A 26,105-nucleotide genomic window follows, 5' to 3' on the forward strand; every position below is an offset into this window, starting at 1 on the left:
TGGCCGAGACCTTCGGCAATATGTCAAGCTTCAGCAGAAGACCCCATCAAGCCAAGTGAAATTAGGTCCGTGGTAGATACAGGAGTGATGCAACTGGCATCCATTATATTCTTGGAGTGGTTGGCATTAGGAAGGGCATCCAGCCATAGAAACCATGCCAAATCAGACGAGTTTGTGCAGGCCCCTCACATTGCCAGCCCAGGTCAAACTGTCCATGCCAGTATGGAAAACAAATGTTAAATGATGACGATGATGATATTAGCGACAGAGGTAATCGTGGATGATCTATTAGAAAAAACCTGTGTGTGGTAATTACCATTAGAGAAACTCTTGCAGAGATGAACTTAACTCATGATTTAAGCGCACTGCTAATGCACTGGAATGCAGTATTAACTTATAAAAACATTTAACATATTTTGTAGCATATGGTTGCATAATGAAATACTATCTGCCTGCAAGTCATTGACATTTTCATACCACCTTCCAGGAATATGTTTAATATGTAAAATTAGTATAGGCGCAGGAATGGCTGTGTGGTAAGTAGCTTGTTTACCAGCCACATGGTTCCGGGTTCAGTCCCACTGCATGGCACCTTGGGCAAGTGTCTTCTATTATAGCCTCGGGCCGACCACAGCCTTGTGAGTGGATTTGGTAGACGGAAAATGAAAGAAGCCTGTCATATATATATATATATATATATATATAATATATATATATATATATATATATATGTATGTATGTATGTATGTGTGTGTCTGTCTGTCCCCTCCCAACATCGCTTGACAACCGATGGTGGTGTGTTTATGTCCCAGTTACTTAGCGGTTCGGCAAAGAGACCGATAGAATAAGTACTGGGCTTACAAAAAAAGAATAAGACCCGGGGTCGAGTAGCTCGATTAAAGGCGGTGCTCCAGCATGGCCGCAGTCAAATGACTGAAACAAGTAAAAGAGTATGTCCAATAATGTTATATCACAGTATTTAGTAGCTATTTAAATGATGTGTTCATGGATAATTAAGGGATTAGATGTGTGGTGATGAAGGGACGAAAACTCCCAAAATGTGGTATATACGCTCATTACCCTTTTTTCATCTTCGATTTCATTGTTTGTTTACATCTGATGCCTTGGATACAAAAGGTCGTAACAAAGTCAGAGCTGGGTATAATTACTACAGAAAATCTTGACATATATAGGCACATGAGTGGCTGTGTGGTAAGTAGCTTGCTTACGAACCACATGGTTCCAGGTTCAGTCCCACTGTGTGGCATCTTGAGCAAGTGTCTTCTACTATAGCCTCGGGCAGACCAAAGCTTTGTGAGTGGATTTGGTAAACAGAAACTGAAAGAAGCCCGTTGCATATGTGTGTGTGTGTTTGTCCCCCCAACATCGCTTGACAACCAATGCTAAGGGGACAAATACAGACACACAAACATATATATATATATATATACATATGTACGCAGGGCTTCTTTCAGTTTCTGTCTACCTAATCAACTCATAAGGCTTTGGTTGACCCAAGGCTATAGTAGAAGACACTTGCCCAAGGTGCTACGCAGTGGGACTGAACCTGGAACCAAGTGGTTGGTAAGCAAGCTACTTACCACACAGCCATTCCTGTGCCTATTTATACAAAACACAAAATATTCAAACATTTTTAATACAATTCCTAACAATATTCAATCATAAAAGCATAAGAGATTTTAGATATCAAATGGCTATGGGAGCCCCATACTTCAAGTTAAAATAGGAATCTAAGGGGTTCATACACAAAAAACAGTTGAGAACCACTGCTCTAACCCATGCCAGCATGAAAAAGCAGAAGTAACAACAATATAAAAAGGAAATGAAACTCAACACTAAGAGCAAAGAAGCCAAAAGTGTGTGCTCTGAGTCCACCTTGCTGGCTCCCACTGTGACCACCACCAGCAAATGGAACAATAAATAAAGTGAATGTCTCGATGGTCACACTGACCTCATCCAGCCTATTTGAGTAACCCCAAAACCAGCGTATGGTCCTCAGCAGAGACTAGACACGTCTAGGCACAATAAATCAGGTTGGTTGTCTAGTTAACGCAGCAATGTGCCAGATAAAGTCTGTGCTGCTGTCACCACTGACCCTGGTGTCTTCAGAACGACAAACGATAACAAGAAGAAGAACAACGAGATGGTTAATGTAGGTGAGACAAGATAACGTTTAATTCATTTTACAAGATAACACGCAAACTTTCACTCCCTGTGCTTATTTTTCTTGTGTTTATGACGATGACGACTGGGTGAACGAGAATCTAACATAGAGCTCGGTGATCTTGATCTCGATCTGGACCTGGAGTGCTTTGACCGTTTTGGACTGAAAAACACAAGAAAAGAAGAACAACAAAATAATAATAATTGATTTAGGAGTTTTATCGTAAAACGATGACGACAATGATTTCTCTATTTGCAAGGTAAACAGGAAATATTTCTTTCACAAGGAGTTGATGGACAACTTAAATATATTATCATCATCATCATTATTATTATTGAAAAGGTAGTGTGCTGGCAGAATTGTTAGCACAATTCTGCTAGGCAGTATTTCATCTGCTGCTATGATCCGAGTTCAAATTCCACTGAGGTCGACTTTGCCTTTCATCCTTTCAGGGTCGATTAAATAAGTACTAGTTACGCTGTGGGGTTGGTATAATCAAGGCGGCGAGCTGGCAGAATTGTTAGCACGTCGGGCGAAATGCGTAGCCGTATTTCGGCTGCTGTTACGTTGTGAGTTCAAATTCCGGCGAGGTCAACATTGCCTTTCATCCTTTCGGGGTCGATAAATTAAGTACCAGTTAACCACTGGGGTCGATATAATCGACTTAATACCTATGTCTGTCCATGTTTGTCCCCTCTATGTCTAGCCCTTTGTGGGCAATAAAGAAATAAGAATTGTTAGCACAATTCTGCTAGGTAGTATTTCATCTGCTGCTATGTTCTGAGTTCAAATTCCGCTGAGGTTGACTCTGCCTTTCATCCTTCAGGGTCGATAAATTCAGTACCAGTGAAACACTGGGGTTGATGTAATTGGCTAGTTCCCTCCCCCAAAATTTCAGGCCTTGTGCCTTTAGTAGAAAGGATTATTATAATTATTATTATTATTATTATTAAGGTGGTGAGCTGGCAGAGTGGTTAGCACACTGAACAAAACGCTTAGCAGTATTTTGTCTATCTTCAGGTTCTGAGTTCAAATTCCACCAATGTGGATTTTCACTTTCATCCTCTCAGGGTTAATTAACTATTAATTAGTCAAGCACTGGGGCTGATGCAACCAACTAGCCCCTTCCCCCTGTAGAAGCAGTTACTACCATAAGCAGTAGTAATAGCAGTAGTAGTAGGGGAAGGAGGGCAGTGGAATGGCAGAATTTGTAGAGAGCTAGAAAAATGGCATTGCAACATTTAGAGTTCTCCATCTACATCCAGAGTTCAAATCCTGTTGAGGTCAACTCTGCTTTCCACCTTCTTGAGAGAACTAAATCAATGACACCCATTTACCTTGTACCTATGTCAAAAAGTTTGTCACATGCAGGAGGACAGATGCAGCTATTAGAAGAGTCCATCACGAAGACACCCCTCCCCCAATCGACCTCCTTTCCTTTGGTCAGGAAGGGCAAGTAGCTTTCCTCTGTCTGGGTGGCCGTAGTGATAGAGACTGTGAAGTGGACAAGATTCAAAGAACTGAAAATACACACTTTTTTTTTTTTTTCCAGCCAAAGCCATCAACGGCTTCTTCAAATTTCATTTGTAGAAGAAGGCGAGGAAGGAAAGGCAGGTACCGTCTTGCAGCAAATTTCCTGAAGAATAATGAGTAAGGTCCACATCACTGGGCCCACACTCAGCAAGTACCTGTGTTGACAGACAACATAGCTGAGAGTGGATACTTGCCCATCACAGTTATTGGGGCAACCCTGGACCTTTGGGGTCTCCTTGACTGACTCTGATGGCTGTCATGCCATTGGGATATTCTGTTTCTTTCCCTTTCCATATTGTTGCTGTTTCCTATGTTTTTTGGGGTTTTTTTTTTAACATAATATGCACAAGTGTGACTGTGAGGTGGTTAAGAAATTCTCTTACCAACCATGTGGCTTCAGAGATTCCACCCCACTGCATGTTACCTTAAGCAATTGTCTTCTTCTATAACACCTGTCCAACCAAAACCTTCTAAGTAGATTATGTAGATGGAAACTGAGGGAAGCCCATTGTGTGTCAGAATAGTAATAATAGTAGCAGCAGCAGCAGCAACAGTAAGGTGATGGATTGACAAGTTGAGTCAAAGGTTGCATTATTCAAGGAGGGGAACCATTCCCTTTATAAGACTGTTGGATGTAATTTGAGAAGACTTTATCATCATCATCGTTTAACGTTCGCTTTCCATGCTAGCATGGGTTGGACAGTTCAACTGGGATCTGGGAAGCCAGAAGGCTGCACCAGGCTCCAGTCTTATCTGGCAATGTTTCTACAGCTGGATGCCCTTCCTAACGCCAACCACTCCGTGAGTGTAGTGGGTGCTTTGTATGTGCCACCGACACAGGTGCCAGACGAGGCTGGCGAACGGCCATGCTCGGATGGTGCTTTTTACGTGCCACCGGCACGGAGGCCAGGCGAGGCTTAGCTACTAATTTTAGTAAGTCAGGTTACAAAACAGACAGTCTCTCATCGGTTTGTAAAAAATTAAATAAAATACCAAGCTGACCATGTCAAGATCTGATCTTGAAACATAGGTGGAAAAGGCCAAAATTTAGCTCAAGGCTGACTAAGAATTCTAATGATGATGACAACGATGATGATGATGGTGGATGATAGTAATGATAATGACTTCTTAAACTGTCAAAAGGACACAACATAAAATTGAAAAAAAAAAAAAAAAAAAAACAGAAAATGAAAAATTATCAAATGCAAAACAACATTGTAACATTGTAAATTAATTCAACATGTTTCAAACTGATGGCAGAGGAAAATAAATGAAAAAAGTTACCTTGAAAGACCTACGTGTACAGAGGCACGTTTATGATTTAATGTGTGATTGTGAAAACATATGTAGGTACTGTACAAAGCCTGCGTATGAATAAATAAGTGGTTCATTAAACCCGTAACATACGAGAGAGTGCTTGGAAAGTCCTTGGCTTTAAGGTCATTGCGAAAGGTCTGGCTGGAGGCCCGACCTTCTGAGTTCTTTTTACAGGGCTTAGAAAAGCTGAAGGACTGCTGCAATAAGGGTGTGACTCTGAGTGGGGAATATGTTCAATAAAACCATAATTAACTGATTCTCCTGTATTTTCTTTTACTAAAAGCCAGGAACTTTTCAGCACCCCTTCGTATGTGTATGTGTGTGTATATATATTATACACACACACACACACATATATACACACACACACACATATATATACACACGCACACACACATATATTTACACACACACACATATATAGACACGCACACACATATACACACGCACGCACACACATATATATATAGACACGCACACACATATACACACGCACACACACATATACACACGCACGCACACACATATATATAGACATGCACACACACATATATATACGCACGCACACACACGCACACATATATATACACACACACACACATATATACACACACACACATATATATATACACACACACACATATATATATATATATACACCACACACACATATATATACACACACAACACATATATATATATACACACACACACACATATATATATACACACACACACATATATATATATACACACACACACACATATATATATATACACACACACACACACATATATATATACACACACACACACATATATATATATACACACACACACAACATATATATATATACACACACACACACCATATATATATATATATATATATATATATATATATATATATATGTTGTCTCTTTAAGTCGATGCGTGTATTGTAGGCATGCATATGTATTTGTATCTGTGTGTCTGTGTATGTATGTATGTAAATATACATGTATGTTTATATTTACGTACATAGAACATGGGCATATATATATCTACACTTATATTTGTGTGAATATGTATTTACATACATATTTCTGTATATTTATATACGTAATCATATGTGTGTGTATTTGTATGCTAATGTATACTTACGTATATATATATATGTCATTTTTATTTTTTATTTTATGTGTACGTTCGTCACACATATTTCGTGAGCTATTTCTCCCCTCACGCCCTTAAAAGAATTTTTTCTCTCTTTCTCTTTCGTTCGCTAGTTTTTACGTCTTTGTTTCTTTATCTTTTTCTCTCCCTCCTTTCTGCGCTTAAGATAAACTTCCCATTTCACTCGTCTGTAATAACTGTCCTCTGTATACATACACTAAGACGTATTATGTGCGTGCTTCTATTGCGTCATATGTGTATTTGTGTACACATTTATGTCTTACATGTATATGCCAAAAGATTTTATATGCGTGCATGTATACGTACATAAGGACCAATAAAACAAAACCATTTTCAAAGGTGTATCCTTTAAACTAGTTTTTTTGTTTTTGTTTGATTATATTGTCATTTCTGTCCCATTCTAACAAAACTGTCCAACAAAAGGGAACGAGAAACTAACAGTTTTTGTGATATTTTTGCTGCTTTTAGATAAGGCACATTACTCTACATCTGGTATTTGAGTCCTCTTTTTATCATGTTGTTTCACATTTATGTGCTTACTCTGGTATATATATATATATATATATATATAGGTAAACAGTAAAATTATTACAGACATGGACAAGAACATGAACACCACAGAGACGACACAAGAACCACAGGACGGGACATTCGAAGCCCTCAGTCATCAGTCAAGAACCAGATCATCTTAGCAATTTCGGCTGATTAATCTTGAGATTGCTCCGATATGGCCAGCCCGCCAAGGGAAATCTAAGCCAAGCGCATTAGATCCCCTGGAAGAAAGCTTCGAATGTATACAACGAAAGGACGGAAAACGATCGAAGTACACAAACAAAAATACAGAATACGTGACACCAATAAGATACAAAAACGTAAAACAATAACGGTAAAAATAAAAAATAAACAACAAAACAAAACCAGGACGTAGGACAAGGGTCTTTCGACAGGACGATTTGAGTATGGGGCTGGCTTGTGAAGTTGTGCCTAAAGGCCACGGGGAGACGAACAAATACGTGTTGCTTCTGCGGCTGCTGAAAACGAAAAGAGCGCTCAATATATATATATATATATATATATAGACAGGTGTGTGTGTATATATATAAATGTATACACACACACACACACACACACACACACACACACAAGGGATGCAGAAAAGTTCATGGCATTAAGGGTATCATGAAAGGCCTGGATGGAGGCCCGACCTTCTGAGTTCTTTCACAGGGTTTAGAAAAACTGAAGGACCACTGCAGTAAGTGTGTGAATCAGAAGAAAGGAATATGTTTGATAAAAACACAAACAAAAGAAGAATATTATTACCCCAAGGTGGTGCATCAGCAGAATTGTCCTGACAGGATTTGAACACACGTATGTAGAGAGATATAACTGAACATCGTATGGTGTTTTGCGTTCACTGCTCTACCAATTCTGCTGCTTTATATTAAATATTACTATCCTCAAATAAAAGAAGGGGCAAAAATAACAACAAAAAAAAAACCCCCAGATCAGCTGCCCAAAGAGAATCGTTACCCTAAAACTCTGAGTAGTGTGGTAAAAGGTTTGCTACCCAACCACGTGGTTCCAAGTGCAGCCCCCATTGTATGGTACCTTGAGCAAGTGTCTTCTGATACAGACTCAGGCTGACCAAAACTTGGTGAGTGGATTTCATAGATGGAAACTGAATGAAGCTCATCATATATATATATATATATATATATATATATATATATATATGTGTCTGTGTGTCTATGTTTGTTCCTGATGACTGTTTGACAACGGGTGTTTGTGTATTTACATCATCATGACTTAGCAGTTTGGCAAAAGGGACTAACAGAACAAGACTGTAAAAGATAAAAGGGTACATCATTCCCCTTTCCCCAACCCTACCCAGGGGCCCAAATGGAAGTGGGGAGGAGGAGAAGGAGGAGGAGGAAACAAAAATGCGAAATAACCTTTTTGAGCGTTTGGATTTTTTTGGACTGGATGACCTGGATCGGTGAGATGAAGGAGAGAAGGCTCGCTTGCTTTTACTTCGAGAAGGGCTGGCTGTGTCTGTCATTCCCTGCAAAAAAAGAATATTGAATAATAATAGTAATAATAAAATGTGCTTTACATATTTTGTTTGTTTTCCTCCACCCAACCCCCACCCACTTACACAAACACAGGTTTGTGGGTTCAACAGATCTGCAAATTCACAAAACTACATTTTGTATATTTACATTTAATCCTCATCGGCGTTGTTTAACTCCAAGTTAACCTCCGATTCATCAGGCTAATGAGCAAAATGGTCTCCATCTGTGAACCTGCCATCGTTTGGTGTATCTAGGAGTACATCATCTGATGTGTTCCCCCCCCCCTCTTCTTTAAGACGATAGAGTGCGATTTCCAGCAGGCTGCAAGCTCATCACCATCACAACAAATATGCATACAGGATGTTAGGAAGAGCATCCAGCAGTAAGAGGCCTGCCAAAGCAGACACAGTGACCCAGGGTAGTTTTCTTATTTCTTTATTGCTCACAAGGGGCTAAACATAGAGGGGGACAAACAAGGACAGGCAAAGGGATTAAGTCGATTATATCGACCCCAGTGCGTAACTGGTACTTAATTTATCGACCCCGAAAGGATGAAAGGCAAAGTCGACCTCGGCAGAATTTGAACTCAGAACGTAGCAGCAGACGAAATACAGCTACGCATTTCGCCCGGCGTGCTACCGATTCTGGGTAGTTTTCTACCTTTCAACCTTCACTGTTTGTTAATTAACCCCAGCTCAGTTCTGACAAAGCACACACATCATCAAGGGCATCCCTATTTTGTGTACCTTGGAATACATGAACCAATGTATCCGTCCCTTTTAAAGATAATATGACGAGATTTTATGTAGATTTGGCTACGATTCATAACAGGTTCTGTGATCATGCACAGACCCCCTCTTCGTCTAATGGACTTATGGACAGGTTAGTTAAGTTAAGTTAATTTTTGGGCTCAAAAAGCAAAAAGCAAGGCCATGTAGGGGGACATGGAGTTATGTACAGGGAGGGTGTTCATGCAAAGAGTTCAGGCCATTTCTGGTCAAGGGAGACTTTGAACCAAGCGGTCGTCGGCATCTTCACTATCTCGTCTGGCAGCTTATTCCACGGATCCGCAACCCGGGTGTGGAAAGCCCCTCTCCTTCGATTGAGATGAAATTGTCGTAGATAGAGCTTTTCGGAGTGACCCTGCAGCCGACGCTCTGGAGCAGGAGTGAAGAACAGCTCTTTCGAGAGGTTACACTTTCCGCTTATGATGTTGTGAGCAAGAATGAGATCACCACAGCGTCGTCGTTTTTCTAGAGAATAAAGGTCGAGCGTCTTCAGCCTTTATTACATGATCAAGACAGCTTAGTATAAGATATTGCAATCTTAGGTAATTTGTAAAAAAAAGGTCTCCCTGCCCCTGCAAAACCCCCACCAAACCGAAAGATGGTCCATTTCTCTTACCTTCATCACCTTGTGAATTAATTTTTTCCTATAATACTGGACTTGTTCTTGAAGAGACATTCCTTCTTTGCGTGTTCGCCGGCCAAGTTCTAAATCATCGTGGTATTTGATTACTTTTACCTGGAAGAAGAGAACAAACCAATACAGAAACAGCCACAAACCTTTCATTTGTTTTAGTCGTTGGACTGCGACCATGCTAGGGCACTGCCTTGATGTATTTTAATCAAATAAATCCACCCCAGTATATATATATTTTTTTAAAATCTGGTACTCACAAAACACTGCCTGTTGAGTGGTGGTGGTGCAAACACAAAGACACACAACAGTTTCCATCTACCAACTTCACTCACAAAGCATTGGTCAAGCCAAGGTTGTGGTAGAAATCACCCGCCCAAGGTGTCATGCAGTGGTACTGAACCTGAGACCACATGGTCCCAAAGCAAGCCTCTTAACCACACAGCCATGGTTAGTCATGATGGGTATATTGAGTTTTGTACATTTTACCCCAGTGTCACTTTGATGGCATGCACTGCCCTCTCACACAATAATAATAATAATGATAATAATAATGGCTTCAAATTTTGGCACAAGGCCAGCAACTTCAGGGGAAGGGGTAAGTTGATTTCATCAACCCAAGTATTCAACTGCTACTTATTTTATTGACCTCGGAAAGATGAAAGGTAAAGTCAACCTCAGTGGAATTTGAACTCAGAATGTAAAGACGGATGAAATACCGCTAGGCATTTTGCCTGGTGTGCTCACATGTCTGCCACCTCTCTGCCTTAATAATATAATAATAATAATAAAATGAAAAAATTATACCACAACCACAACAAACGGTAAGTTTTCCTTTCATAGAATGGACATTATTTTAATTGCCAAACTCTGATCCTCACAAAGGGGTCTGAGATATGTGGTGCATTGCTGTACTCAAGAAGACCCACCCACCACAACAGAATTGATATCCAAAACCCAAGGGTGCCACATGGTGTTGGTGCTGATGCTATGTAAAAAGCATCGGTGCTGGTGCCACATAAAAGTGCACCCAGTGCACTCTGTGGAGTGGTTGGCATTATGAAGGGTATCCAATTGTAGAAGCCAAGCCAAAACAGACCATGGAACCTGGTGCAGTTCCTGGTCTTGCCATCTCCTGTGAAGCCATCCAACCCATGCCAGCATAGAAAACAGACGTTAAATGATGGTGATGATATTCAGAGAAGATACCAGTGTCTGTAATATATGCATACATGCATATGTATGAATGTGTACATGTGTGTGCATGTGTGTGTGTGTGTGTATGTGTGTGCATACGTAATTCAGTTTCATTAGAGTCACGTTTGCTTATCAACTTTCAGATAATTAGATATTCTCCACTGAAAGTACAACACTATCTGGATCAGTATAAAATATCAAAGATCTTGTTGAAGGACAAGTAATACAAGATAAACAACACACACAAACAAACACAAGCTTTCGTTGACCAGAATAATGTCGCAGATTCGCTTAAGTGGAGCTTCTGAAGGCCATTGGCCTAACAACATCAACAACAACAACAACAGACACCACCACAACCACTGCTGCCATCATCACTAACAGCAACAAAAAGTGGAGGTGCAATGGCCCAGTGGTTAGGGCAGCAAACTCGTGGTCGGAGGATCGCGGTTTCGATTCCCAGACCAGGCGTTGTGTGTGTTTATTGAGCGAAAACACCTAGAAATCCACGAAGCTCCAGCAGGGGGTGGTGGCGACCCCTGTTGTACTCTTTCTCCCCCAACTTTCTCTCACTCTTTCTTCCTGTTTCTTGTCCTCGACTTCTTACACAACTGCTGAGCCTGGATGCACATTCATCCATCCGTCGATGCTCTCGGTGTCGGGGGGTTGACCTGCTTTCTCTTCTGCGGGTCTTACGAATAGCAAAGGACCACGTTTCGGACTTCTCCCACTGCAAGCACTGGGGCGAAGACCGCTTCGCTCAATAAACAAATAAAAACAGACAAACAGACAGCAGCAACAAGAAGAGAATAAATAAATGAATATGAAATGATGGCTTCTGGGACTGACCTCTAATTCCCGGAGCTTTGCCCTGCGTTCTTCTGACATCTGTTTGTGGAATGTATCTGCAACATTGGAATTCTCTTCCTGATTCATGTGTTCACTGTCTGACCCAGCATCTTGGTACATGTCATCCATATCTTCCATCGGTCTGAAAGCAACAACAACAACAACATCAGTACATTGAAGAATATGGAACAGAAAATGAGAAGGTTAACAGTTAAAACATTGTGAAGTTGGTTTTACCATATTTAATAAATAATAATGTACTGAGCTCTATTTTTTTAATCATCATCATCATTGTTTAACGTCCGCTTTCCATGCTAGCGTGGTTGGACAGTTCGACCAGGGTCTGGGAAGCCAAAAGGTTGCACCAGGCTCCAGTCTGATCTGGCAGTGTTTCTACAGCTGGATGCCCTTCCTAAAGCCAACCACTCCGTGAGTGTAGTGGGTGCTTTCTACATGCCAGGCGAGGCTGGCAACGGCCACGATCGGTTGGTGCTTTTTACATGCCACCAGCATGGAGGCCAGTTGAGGCGGCGCTGGCAATGGCCACGTTCAGACAGTTCTTTTACGTGCCACCAGCACTGGTATCACAACTACAATTTCCATTGATTTTTGATCGATTTCGATTTCACTTGCCTCAACAGGTCTTCGCAAGCAGGGTTTTGTGTCTCAAGAAGGAAAGGTATGCATAAGGGGACTGGCTACATCCTAGGTAAAGGCTACGGGTTATGGTCTCACTTGTCCTCATTGACTAATATCTACATTTTCAATGCTTGAGTGGATCAGACTCAGGTTTATTTTGCAGCTGGATGCCCTTCCTGTCACCAACCTTCCAAGCAAAGTAATATTTACTCATGGCTGGACATGTTTTCACGGAAGACTGAAAGCAAACAACCTTGTTTGTATGATGATGACATTCACTTACAACCATCACATGATGTCTAGGCAAGGTGTCGTGCAGTGGTATTGAAACTGAGACCACATGGTCCCAAAGCAAGCCTCTTAACCACACAGCCATACCTGCACCTATGGCATTTTCCTTTTTATTCTTTTTGGGGTAAATATATTAATCCTGTTTCCTTGAAGCATCAAAGAAAAACACAAGCTCCACCACTGCCAACAACAACAACAAAACACAGTAAAGTACAAATAATAATAATAATAACCGTAACCAGTTGAGCATGTCCCTTAGTGGCTGATGATATGTGCATCTCTGATCACGAGCAGAAGTAGTGGAGGAGCATCATAGCCATGTGTTGAGAGGGATTCTTTGGGGTTTGAATAATTCACCTCTGGAAACATGGGTGGTTCTTTCAACATCCTTAAACAATCCTTATTCAGGGACCTTTTGAGCGGGATGGGCTACTCAACCTGAAGAAAATTCTAACTGGGCCCCACCTGCAAGGTCATGTGCTGTTTATCTTGATATGAGATCACCATGTCACGCACATATGGTTGTGATGCATGTGCCTGGTGTACCCTTATCAGACGGGTAGTCACGATGGGTATATTGGGCTTCGTATATTTTACCCCAGTGTCACTTTGATGGCATGCACTGCTCTCTCACTCAATAATAATAATAATAATAATAATGATAATAATAATAATAATAGTAATAATACAATAAGCACAAGGCCTGGAATTTTGGGGGAGGGGCCCAGTCAATTTGATCGATCCCAATACACAGCTGGTACTTAATTTATCGACCTCCAAAAGAATGAAAGGCAAACACAAACACACACACTCAAATATGCACCATGTAAGAAGCACACGTTATACATTCTGTAAAGTGGTTGGTGATAGGAAAGACCTCCAGTTGTAGAAACCAGGCCAAAACAAACAGCTAGAACCCAGTGCAGGCCCTCTTGCTTGCCAGCTCCTGTCAAACCGTCCAGCCTATACCAGCAGGGAAAACATTAAATGATGATGATGGCTGCAGTCCAATGACTGAAACAAGTAAAAGCTAAATGATAGCAAAACCAAGAGTGGTCTCAGACAGGTTGGTGTCAAAAAGGTTTAAAGTCCCCATCAACCCACTGCTTGTAATGTTCCTATACCCTTCAGCATTTAAACTGGTTATAATCAGGTCCAATTATTCTACCTGTTTTACATTAAAACTAGCCAGATCCAGCCTATCATACCTGTCTTACAATGCCAGTCTAAGAAAAAAAACATTTGCACCCTTGAAATGTCAAAGCTATGAGACAATGCAAGATTAATTAAGAATGACTAGCACTATGACCCGGTGTTGCATGCATGTACAACTGCGTGCGTGCGCACATACACGCGAGTACTGTCCAATCTCCGACCACTCACATACAGCTAGCTGGCATTCAATTGGCGTATCAAGTTTTGGGCATTTTGATTGGGTTTTGGATAGAAAATTCACAAAAAAGTCACTTCTATTGATTTTTTAATGGCTTTGTGGAGTGACTGGGGAAATGTAGAGATGTGCACGACCACCCTTGGACGGTTTTGAATGACCATAGAACATGCGAGCCCTCTAACTGAAAAATTGTGGATTTGTATAAAGGACACACACACAGATATTTTGCCGTTTATATATAGAGATGTGAATAAATAAGCATTACATTGGACAGAATATAATCTGAACTGTAATGGGTTTAATCACAAAATTTTAAGCTATTTTTGCATGAGAGGGGAAGGAGAAGGAGGAGAGAAAGGAGAGAGAGAGAGAGAAAGAAGAGAGCAAAACAGAAATGCTATAAATAAATAAATAAATAAAGATAAATTAAACTCACTGTCCATCAATATCATCTTGATCTTCCTCCATCTGTCTCTTTTGATCTTCACCACCATCACTTTGCTGATCAAGCAGATCCCATTTAGATGTAGTCATGGCTACAAAAACAAACAAACAAAACAAAATAAATATATATAAATAAATGCATGCAACAACATACCTTCAATCCCTATTCACTATTCCACATAAAATACAGAACCATGTTCACCCCCCACCATACTGCTACTACCAGACAAACTATAGACTAAAGGAATTCTTAAACTGAGCATCTTTAACTCCTTTGTTACCATATTTCTGTTGAGATGCTCTGTGTTTCTTTCAATTAATTTAAATATAACAAAGAATTTAGTAAAATAACTTAGTTACCATTAAGCTAGTGTTAGGAATATAAATTGCGACTAAGGTTTGGTGGAGGATTTTAATTCAAAGCTTTTGAAAAACAAGACATTCGTACTATAGAGCCAGAGGTGCTTTCAGCCAGGTTGGTATAAAAGTGTTAAAAATATCATGGTGACTTTAACCCTTTTGTTATCATATCTCTGTTGAGATGCTCTGTGTTTCTTTCAATTAATTTTGAATATCACAAAGAATTTAGTAAAATAACTTAGTTACCATTAAGCTAGTGTCAGGAACATAAATTATGACTAAGGTTTGGTGGAGGATTTTAATTCAAAACTTATGAAAACAAAACATTTGTCCTATAGAGCAAGAGGTGCTTTCAGCCAAGTTTGTATAAAAAGAGTTAAAGACATGTAACTTTTTTATTTTAAGTTTCTCGAGAAAATTAATTCTAATATTTGTCATCAGCAAAATTACATCAGTGGAGAGAATTGGACAAAAATTTCTGATGATAGGAAGGATTTTAAGATCATCATCATTTAGTGTCCATCTTCCACGCATGCATGGGTAGAATGGTTGACGGGAGCCAGCCAGGTGGAAAAACTACCCAAGGCTACTGCGTCTGTTTTGGAAGGGATTTTACGGCTGGATGCCCTTCCTAACACCAACCACCCAGGAGAGTGGACTCAGTGCTTTTTACGTGGCACCAGCACAAGTGAGGTTAGTTTTGGCATGATTTTTACAGCTGGATGCCCTTGCAAATGCCAACCACTTTACAGTGTGGACTGGATGTTTTTCATGTGGCACCAGCATTGGCAGGCTAACCATGTAACTTGCAAGACAAGGAATTACGAGAGGAGCAGGGACATATGAGGAGGGGAACTCGCGTCATAGGATGAAAGGTTAGAGTGTGACGAAGAGACAGAGAAGCAGACATACATATGGAGCTTTTAAAAATCCTTCATATGTGCACGTGTGTGTGTATGTACACAAAACATCTCAAAAGTAAATAGACACCCCTCTTTATAATGTTTTATCCGTGCGCACACTACCTGGTGCTTCAAAAATGTTAATGAATCCTGCACAAAGCACAGTGAATAAATACTATATTAAATATTTAAATGCACCAGATTACATTATTTTGTGTCTGAATAAATATTTCAAAAATGATTGATTGTTTACTTTTGAAATGTCTGTCTGTGTGTTAGAACATATGTGTGAGTGAGTGCATGCCTATACATATATGTGTGTGTGTGTGTGTGTAGGGAGAGTTTACGAAAAAAACAAAAGACGAATACAGGTGGTGTACAAAACAAACAGATGTATCAGTATAACGCTCAGGAATAGAAAAAGTCTTTTACGTTTCGAGCCTATGCTCTTCTACAGAAAGGGACACAGAAAAAACAAGGAGAGAAAAAAATGTGTAGTGGCTAACGATCTATCATATATATATTTACATATATGTATGTACATATGACAAAGATAACGAAAGAGTGGGGGGGTGCAATACGAAGGAATTGGTAGCAAGGGAGGAAACTAACCTTGGGCCTCCAGTTCAGCTTCATCCACCGTTTCCCACTTTGATTGAGCAAATTTGGCTTGATTTTGAGCCTGAAGATCCTCTTCTAAAGGTTTCCCATCAATATCTTCGCCTTTATCTGCAATATAGAGTACTCTGTTCACAAAGAAAAAACAAAAGAAAAAAAAACAAAACAAGGGGGAGAGAGAGCAAGACAGAGAGAGAGGAATAGGAAGAACCACTCTTTCCATGCCACTCCAAACAGAAAAAAAAAAAACATATTGCAAATCCAAAATAAGAATTGCATGTAAGGGCTTCAAAAACCAATTAAACTACTACTTCTGAAATCCAAACCAAGTTACATATTCATTCAATATCTGAGCACTCAATACAAGCGTTTCATTTTTTTCACTACAGTCCTTCTTCTTCCCCCTCTTTGTCATCATCATCATTATTTAACATCCATTTTTTCAGACGAAACTTGTCAGGGCAGATTGACAGATGCCCTTCCTGATATGAACACCTATCTGTTTCTAGGTAAGGTGATATTTCTTCTTGACTGGACATATGGTTCAGGCATCTGGCCATAAAAACCATGCCAAAAACAGACAGCGAAGCATGGTGCAGTCTTCTGCCTAGCCAGCTCTTGTCAAACTGTCCAACCCGGCATCAGGACAAAATCCACCCTCTTTTACTTGCTTCAGTCATTTGACTGCGGCCATGCTGGAGCACCGCCTTTTAATCGAGCAAATTGACCCCAGGACTTATTCTTTGTTAGCCTAGTACTTATTCTATCGGTGTCTTTTGCCGAACCACTAAGTTACAGGGACGTAAACACACCAGCATCAGTTGTCAAGCAATGTTGGGGGGACAAACACAGACAAACAAAAACACACACACACACACACATATATATATACATATATATGATGGGCTTCTTTCAGTTTCCGTCTACCAAAATCACTCACAAGGCGTTGGTCAGGCCGAGGCTATAGTAGAAGACACTTGCCCAAGGTGCCACGCAGTGGGACTGAACCCAAAACCATGTAGTTGGTAAGCAAGCTACTTACCACACAGCCACCCAACAAATTTTAAACAAAAATATCAATTAAGAAATATTAAAATTTTTTTCTTTTAATAAAATTTCACTTTTCTAAAATATTTTTATTGTCAAGGAAAAACAATATCCCAGGGGATATTGTCCAGAGGGAGATTTTGTCCTCAGTGGGATTTTGTCCTATTACCATCCAACCCATACCAACATGGAAAACAGATGTTAAATATTAATGAAGATTGGAAATGAACAACCTCATTTGCATGAGCATGGTGCTCATTTATGACTACTGCATAATGTCTAAATGAGGGGGTGTACACACACACAAAACCATCATCATCGTTGTCATCACTTAACCCTTTCATTACCATATTTCTGTTGAAATATGTTGAAATAGTTTCAATTAATTTTTTAATATAATCAAGAATTTATTGAAATAATTTTGTCAATATTAAGCTGGACTCTGAAACATAAATTAACATGGAATTTCGAAGGAGAGCTTTAAATCACTTTAAAACAGATAGATAGATAGATAGAGAGAGAGAGAGAGAGAGAGAGAGATAGATAGATAGATATATATAGAGAGAGAGAGAGATAGAACGAGAGATAGATAGATAGATAGATAGATAGATAGATAGATAGATAGATAGATAGACAGACAGATAGACAGACAGACAGATAGATAGACAGACAGATAGATAGAAAAACAGATAGACAAATAGATAGATAGACAGACAGATAGACAAATAGATAGACAGATAGATAGACAAATAGATAGATAGACAGACAGAGAGATAGACAGACAGATAAATAAACAGGTAGAGATAGCTAAATAGATAGATAGACAGGTAGAGATAGACAGGTAAAGATAGATAGACAGGTAGAGACAGATAGACAGATGGAGATAGACAGACAGATAAATAGACCGGTATAGATAGATAGACAGACAGGCAGGAGTTTAGCAGAAAACTATTCTAACAGTAAAAAACAAAAGCAGAAACCAAATGCAATTAATTCACTCACAGGGCATGCCATCCAAATCTTCAGCAACTAGGGGGTCACCATCCAAGTCAACATCAAGAGGTTTACCATCGAGTTCACTGGAAGCAGGTTCTTTGAATGGCATGCCATCAATAGGGATGCCATCTATGTCTTCAATGGGGGCACCGTCCAAATCTGGCTCTTCTTCGCTGTCAGGCTGCTCCACTACCTGCTGCAGGGTGGCAAGGTGTGAAACACAAAGGAATCAGAGTTAATCGGAGCTTGAAATGGCATCGATGTGAGCGAGCGGTGTGATTGTGTGAGGATGTGTGTGGATGTGTGTGTTTCTGGGCACACATGCACATAGGATGTGTTTATGTGTGTGTGTGTGCATGTTAAAATGTGTAGGAGTGCTTTAAAAGTGTGTGTGTGTGTGTGTGTGCATGTTAAAATGTGTAGGAGTGCTTTAAAATGTGTGTGTGTGTGTGTGTGTGTGCATGTTAAAATGTGTAGGAGTGCTTTAAAATGTGTGTGTGTGCATGTTAAAATGTGTAGGAGTGCTTTAAAATGTGTGTGTGTGTGTGTGTGCATGTTAAAATGTGTAGGAGTGCTTTAAAATGGTGTGGTGTGTGTGTGTGCATGTTAAAATGTGTAGGAGTGCTTTAAAATGTGTGTGTGTTGTGTGTGTGTGTGTGCATGTTAAAATGTGTAGGAGTGCTTTAAAATGTGTGTGTGTGTGTGTGTGTGTGCATGTTAAAATGTGTAGGAGTGCTTTAAAAGTGTGTGTGTGTGTGTGTGTGTGCATGTTAAAATGTGTAGGAGTGCTTTAAAATGTGTGTGTGTGTGTGTGTGTGTTGCATGTTAAAATGTGTAGGAGTGCTTTAAAATGTGTGTGTGTGTTGTGTGTGTGCATGTTAAAATGTGTAGGAGTGCTTTAAAATGTGTGTGTGTGTGTGTGTGTGTGCATGTTAAAATGTGTAGGAGTGCTTTAAAATGTGTGTGTGTGTGTGTGTGTGCATGTTAAAATGTGTAGGAGTGCTTTAAAATGTGTGTGTGTGTGTGTGTGTGTGCATGTTAAAATGTGTAGGAGTGCTTTAAAATGTGTGTGTGTGTGCATGTTAAAATGTGTAGGAGTGCTTTAAAATGTGTGTGTGTGCATGTTAAAATGTGTAGGAGTGCTTTAAAATGTGTGTGTGTGTGTGTGTGCATGTTAAAATGTGTAGGAGTGCTTTAAAATGTGTGTGTGTGTGTGCATGTTAAAATGTGTAGGAGTGCTTTAAAATGTCTGTGTGTGTGTGCATGTTAAAATGTGTAGGAGTGCTTTAAAATGTGTGTGGTGTGTGTGTGTGTGGCATGTTAAAATGTGTAGGAGTGCTTTAAAATGTGTGTGTGGTGTGTGCATGTTAAAATGTGTAGGAGTGCTTTAAAATGTCTGTGTGTGTGTGTGTGTGTGCATGTTAAAATGTGTAGGAGTGCTTTAAAATGTGTGTGTGTGTGTGTGTGTGCATGTTAAAATGTGTAGGAGTGCTTTAAAATGTGGTGTGTGTGTGTGCATGTTAAATGTGTAGGAGTGCTTTAAAATGTGTGTGTGGTGTGTGTGCATGTTAAAATGTGTAGGAGTGCTTTAAAAGTGTGGGTGTGTGTGTGTGTGCATGTTAAAATGTGTAGGAGTGCTTTAAAATGTGTGTGTGTGTGTGTGCATGTTAAAATGTGTAGGAGTGCTTTAAAATGTGTGTGTGTGTGTGTGTGCATGTTAAAATGTGTAGGAGTGCTTTAAAATGTGTGTGTGTGTGTGTGTGTGCATGTTAAAATGTGTAGGAGTGCTTTAAAATGTGTGTGTGTGTGTGTGTGCATGTTAAAATGTGTAGGAGTGCTTTAAAATGTGTGTGTGTGTGTGTGTGCATGTTAAAATGTGTAGGAGTGCTTTAAAATGTGTGTGTGTGTGTGTGTGCATGTTAAAATGTGTAGGAGTGCTTTAAAATGTGTGTGTGTGTGTGTGTGCATGTTAAAATGTGTAGGAGTGCTTTAAAATGTGTGTGTGTGTGTGTTAAAATGTGTAGGAGTGCTTTAAAATGTGTGTGTGTGTGTGTGCATGTTAAAATGTGTAGGAGTGCTTTAAAATGTGTGTGTGTGTGTGTGCATGTTAAAATGTGTAGGAGTGCTTTAAAATGTGTGTGCGTGTAGTAAAATTAAAGGTTTCAACCAAAGTAAATAATACAATATTACAATAATATATGTTAGAGAGAGAGAGAGGACAAAGAAAGACAGCAAAACAAGACTAGACAGGGGAGATGGAGAGAAAACTTTTTAAAAAATCCTGGAGAAGGAAAGGAAGGGACAAAAAGAACAAAAACAGATGTGAAAAAGGGAGACAAAATGCAGTAAAACCAGACAAGGAAAGAATATATGGAGCCATCTGTGTATCATAGTTAATGTATATACACTGTCGGTAGGCCAGTTACTGCAGTATTTGTCCAGAGATAACATCTCTAATGGACACAATAAATGCCAGAGAAAGATGAAAATTCGTTCCAGCAGTGACCAGTGAGAATACCAAATGCATTTCAGCTTTTGGGGTTTTTTTTCTTTTAATGGTGCATACTCACAGCTATTCACATGCTTGGATGAGAATTCATTGTTTTTGACAAAGGCAAAAAATAAAACATTCACTCGTGTTGCAAATACGAAGTCTGATCAAAATATCTTGGGAATGGTGCTACAGAAAGAAAATAGCAATGCATCAATTCAGCATTTAATCTCCTTCGATGTTGTCCCCTTTCTTGAGCCACACCAGACAAAAATTGCTGCAGCTCGGGCTGGGATGTGTTACCTCACCCTCCATATTCACCAGATATTGCTCCTTTGGATTTCCACTTATTCATGTCTCTGCAGAATAGTCTTAATGGTAAAAATTTCAATTCCTTGCATGACGTAAAAAGATACCTTGATGAATTCTTTGCCATGAAACCACCTCAATTCTGGGAAGAGGATATTTTCAAGTTAAAGGAAAGATGGAGATGCATTGTGCAACAAAATGGTTCATATTTGGTTGATTAAAAATGTAATGGCAAGTATTTATTGACCTTTTTCTTTCCTTTAAAAATCGGCATGGACTTTCCGGACAACCCAATATGTTTTGCTTGAGAAATAAATAAAAGAGAGAGGGAGAGTGAAAAGAATGAGAGAAAGAGAGACTTACTTTGGACATGACAAGTCCCAAGAATATATTTTGTAGACTGATTAAGAAGTCATTCGGGTACACAGCCCAGTCTTCCCAAGCACGGAAACAGCACATCACTTTTTGCTATAAAGGGGGGAAGAAAGAAAAAAATAACAATAAAAAGAGTTTCAAACAGGCACAGGACCAAGAAATTAGAGGGGGTGGTCAGGCAACAATCAGTTATATTACTTGGCCGGGAGGTGGCAAGCTGGCAGAAACGTTAGCACGCCGGGCGAAATGCTTAGCGGTATTTCGTCTGCGGTTATGTTCTGAGTTCAAATTCCGCCAAGGTCGACTTTGCCTTTCATTCTTTCGGGGTTGATAAACAAAGTAACAGTTTTGCACTGGGTCGATGTAATCGACTTAATTCCTTTGTCTGTCTTTGTCCCCTTCTATGTTTAGCCCCTTGTGGGTAGTAAAGAAATATATATTACTTGGCTGGTACTATGGCCCTGGAAGGATGAAAGGCAAAGGTAACCTGGGTAGGATTTGAACTCAGAACATAGGGCAATAACAAATACTGCAAGTGATGCTCTAACAATTCTGCCAATCTGATTTCTTACATTGTCACTAAGCCACAGACTTGGGAGAGAGGCCATTAGTCGATTCAATCAACTCAGTATTTCACACACACACACTAGGCTTCCATACAGTTTCTACCAATCAATTCAACTCCTGAACACTGGTTAGCTCAAAGTGCCAAGCAGTGGGATTGAACTCAAGACCATGTGGTTACAAAGCAAACTCCAGATTTATACAACTATGTCTCATCTAATTTTGTTAATTTTATGTCCCTACTGCAGCTCTGTCGCATGACTTTTAGAGGCCACAACCCTTCAATCAAAATTCACAATCTATGCACTTTTTATTCATAGCTATATTTCACTTTATCTGAAGTTCAATATTTCACATTATCCTAAAGAACATCTTTAAAAGTACAACAATCATCATCATCATCATCATCGTTTAACGTCCGTTTTCCATGCTAGCATGGGTTCGACGGTTCGACTCGGGTCTGGGAAGCCAGGAGGCTGCACCAGGCTCCAATCTTGATCTGGCAGATTTTCTACAGCTAAGTGCCCTTCCTCATGCCAACCACTCCGTGAGTGTAGTGGGTGCTTTTTTTCGTGCCACCGGCACAGGTATCACAACTACAGTTTCCATTCGATTTTTTGATGTTTATGTACTTGTTAAATATACTTAGGTCTCTTACAAATTTCAATAATTAAAACCTCCAGATATGAACAAAAGAGCACTTTCACAATCCAGGCAACTTTCAAAGACAAACACGATGCACTTTTCACTTCGCTAAATCATCGATCAGTTCAGAATAATCAAGCTGAGAGCTAAGTTCATGTTCAATAGATATCAGAGACAATCCACAAAATCTGGTACACGTTTGTGGTACAATGTAATACTTTTACAAGAACTTTTGCAGCTACAATGGATTACCATTTTATTTCTTGAAATTTTCAGTTAACATAAATAGTATAATAATAGATGACACATCTACATACTTTGATCTTAACATGGGGGGCCCCTCAACCATGGAGGCCCTCTATGACCAAAGGGGTTGCTAGGGCTTAGCGACAGCCCTGCCCTAACAAATCCTTTAATGGTTTCGTTACAGCAAAAAAAAAATTAAAGAGAGGGGTGATATAAAACGTTGTAACAAAAATCAGTGCTGGCTATAATTTCTATAGAAAATCAGTAGAGATGACCTTAACAAGTAATATAAGAGCACTGCTAACACAGTAGAACACAGCATTGACTTATAAAAACGTTTAATACACTCTGTAGCAGTGCTTTTCAAACTTTTGCTGGAGCGGAACCCCAAGGAAACATTCCACTGGCTCGAGGAACCCCTGTGCAATAATTTAATAGTCTTATGCACACATACCTGCACAGGAGACTTAAAAATTACTGCCGATTTTCGCAGTTTTGTAACTTCTTGCGGAACCCCTGGACTGTACTGGCGGAACCCTGGTTCCATGGAACCCTGGTTGAAAACCACTGCTCTGTAGTATATTATGGTTGCATAACGAAATACTGCATAACTACAAGTCATTAGTATTAATGAGAGAAGAGGTTAGAGTTTTGCCCCTTACATTAGTGAATGGCTCACCTCCGTCAAAATGAATCTAAACAAAAAATTTAACAATGAAGCGAATGATACTGAGCTTTACACAACTGGTTGGTTGGTTGACCGATGCTGCCCTGCGTAGCAATTAATATGTCTTAGTGGTTGTCAACTTGCTCCCTTGGATAGGCTATATCTGGAGCCTTGGATACATTGCATCTGGAGGTGGATGCAACAGCAGGGATGGGGAGTGAACAGGGTGTTTTGTGACCGGAAGACATTTCATCATCATCATCATTTAACGTCCGTTTTCCATGCTAGCATGGGTTGGACGGTTCAACTGGGGTCTGGGAAGCCAGAAGGCTGCGCCAGGCTCCAGTCTGATCTGGCAGTGTTTCTACAGCTGGATGCCCTTCCTAACGCCAACCACCCCGTGAGTGTAGTGGGTGCTTTTTACGTGCCACCTGCACACGTGCAAGGGGAGGCTGGCAAACGGCCACAATCGGATGGTGCTTTTTACGTGCCACCGGCACAGAGGCCAGTTGGGGCGGCGCTGGCAACGGCCACGTTCAGATGGTACTTTTTACGTGCCACCAGCACGGGGGCCAGACGAGGCTGGCAAACGGCCACGATCGGATGGTGCTTTTTACGTGCCACCAGCACAGAGGCCAGTTGGGGCGGCGCTGGCAACGGCCACGTTCAGATGGTTCTCTTACATGCCACCGGAACGGAGGCCAGTTGGGTTGGTGCTGGCAACGGCCATGTTCAGATGGTTCTCTTACATGCCATCGGCACTGGTATCACAGCTACAATTTGACTGTGCTAAATCGGAATTAGACTGGATAGGGGCATCAAATACAAACAACGAAGGGAAAACAGCTCACAACTCACCTTAAATTGTTCGGCCTTCAGTCGACTGTCAATCTTTATGTAGGTTTCATGAATGTCTTTGAAAATATCCGGTAATTTTGCTTGGAAACTGAAATAAACCCAAATGTAAATAAAAATATGGCATAAATGCACGCTTGTGTGTGTGTGTGTGAAAATGTGAGAGAGACAGAGAGAAGAAAAAAGCAGGAGGGAGGGAGGGAGAGAGAGAGAAAGACTATAAATTAGAGTTTAAAAACCGAATCATTTATCATATACGTACACACACACACATACAAATCGCAAAGGTCAAGATTGGCAGTATTCATTCAACAATTGGTTCCTGTAGCATTAAAAGGCTGGAAGGTAACCTCCAAGGCAAATAATGGGTGACTGCCATCCAAGGGATGACATCCCACAAGGCAAAGAGAGGGTGACCCCACCCGCCCACCAAGGCAAATATAGAATGGGCCCCAAGCGAATATAGAGTTAACCCTAAGGTATAATATAGGGTGAGCCTACAAGGCAAATATAGGGTAATTCCCAAGACAAATAGAGTGACCCTTGCCATAGCATCCACAAGCAAATAAATGGGGACTCCAAAGCAAACAGACTGCAGTGGTTTTCACAGAAATATAATGTACCACTAGCTCTGGATGTATTTGAACCTACAATCCGTAGGCTTAAATCCAGTCAATATATCTACACAGTGGTTTTGTCTGTCATGAGGAATTCTGCTAAAACTGTTTCTTCTCTCACAAACAACCAGAGAAGTTTTAATTAAAGACTTTGTACCTGGTTTTATTCCTGTTCATTTGTTAGTCAAATCATTTACACCCCCATTTCTGATATTCCGAGGTAACCCAAGCCCCACCGGTGTGGAATACAATCCACCTTGAGAATCACTGTTCTAATAGCTCTGCTAACCCAATGCCCGGGATTTTTACTTTAGAGGATGAAAGGCAAAGGTGACCGCAATAGGATTTGAACCCAGAGTAGAGAGGGTCAGAATGAGGATTAAGGATACTTACAATTTTCTAAAAAATGATGCATTGGGTACTTTTGCACTGCTGTTAAACAGAATATCTGACACCAGAAATAATCTGGCAATCTGAAAAAAAATATATATATATTAATAAACATATATATATTTAAGATGACATAAAAAAAAAACACAGAAAAAAATGGAAGACAGTAAATAAAAGAAAGAATAAGAAGAAGGAATTTCAAGTTTCAAAACTTTACATAATGGCAAAACAATATGGATTTCATAGACTGACACAAGACTATTAATTTATTGGAGACCGGAGTAGCAGACTGAACAATCCCCAGATGATGGAAGGCCCTGTGCCACAAGAAAGTTCAAAACAAATGATGTCAGACCTGGAAATGCTGGGCCCTCAAATATTTGGTGACACAAATCAGGATTCATGGAAATGGAAAGGTGTGTTATTACAAACCCGTGCAACCCAGAGTTTTGAAATAATAATAATAATAATAATAATATGGATTTCATAGACTGACACAAGACTATAA

At 40.0% G+C, this 26,105-nt stretch overlaps 1 protein-coding gene across 3 annotated transcripts in view; it reads right to left on the reverse strand.

The window, feature by feature from the left end:
* Positions 1-2,168: 2,168 nt before the first annotated feature.
* LOC115222118 (U2 snRNP-associated SURP motif-containing protein) overlaps positions 2,169-26,105 on the reverse strand; it is a 110,444-nt gene continuing 86,507 nt past the window's right edge. For 2 of the 3 annotated variants that reach the window (XM_036511398.1, XM_029792246.2), the window contains exons 15-24: positions 25,601-25,680; positions 24,594-24,681; positions 21,602-21,706; positions 18,445-18,634; positions 16,390-16,506; positions 14,508-14,607; positions 11,749-11,890; positions 9,688-9,807; positions 8,164-8,273; positions 2,169-2,347 (exon numbers count right to left, since the gene is read on the reverse strand). In XM_036511398.1, the coding sequence (XP_036367291.1) occupies positions 2,227-2,347; positions 8,164-8,273; positions 9,688-9,807; positions 11,749-11,890; positions 14,508-14,607; positions 16,390-16,506; positions 18,445-18,634; positions 21,602-21,706; positions 24,594-24,681; positions 25,601-25,680 (1,173 nt within the window). In that variant the 3' untranslated portion in view covers positions 2,169-2,226. The remainder of the gene's footprint in view (positions 2,348-8,163; positions 8,274-9,687; positions 9,808-11,748; positions 11,891-14,507; positions 14,608-16,389; positions 16,507-18,444; positions 18,635-21,601; positions 21,707-24,593; positions 24,682-25,600; positions 25,681-26,105) is intronic. The other variant, XM_029792247.2, reaches the window with a different exon arrangement.

Source organism: Octopus sinensis, linkage group LG19 (genome assembly GCF_006345805.1).
Source record: "Octopus sinensis linkage group LG19, ASM634580v1, whole genome shotgun sequence".
Classification (NCBI taxonomy): Eukaryota; Metazoa; Mollusca; class Cephalopoda; order Octopoda; family Octopodidae; genus Octopus; species Octopus sinensis.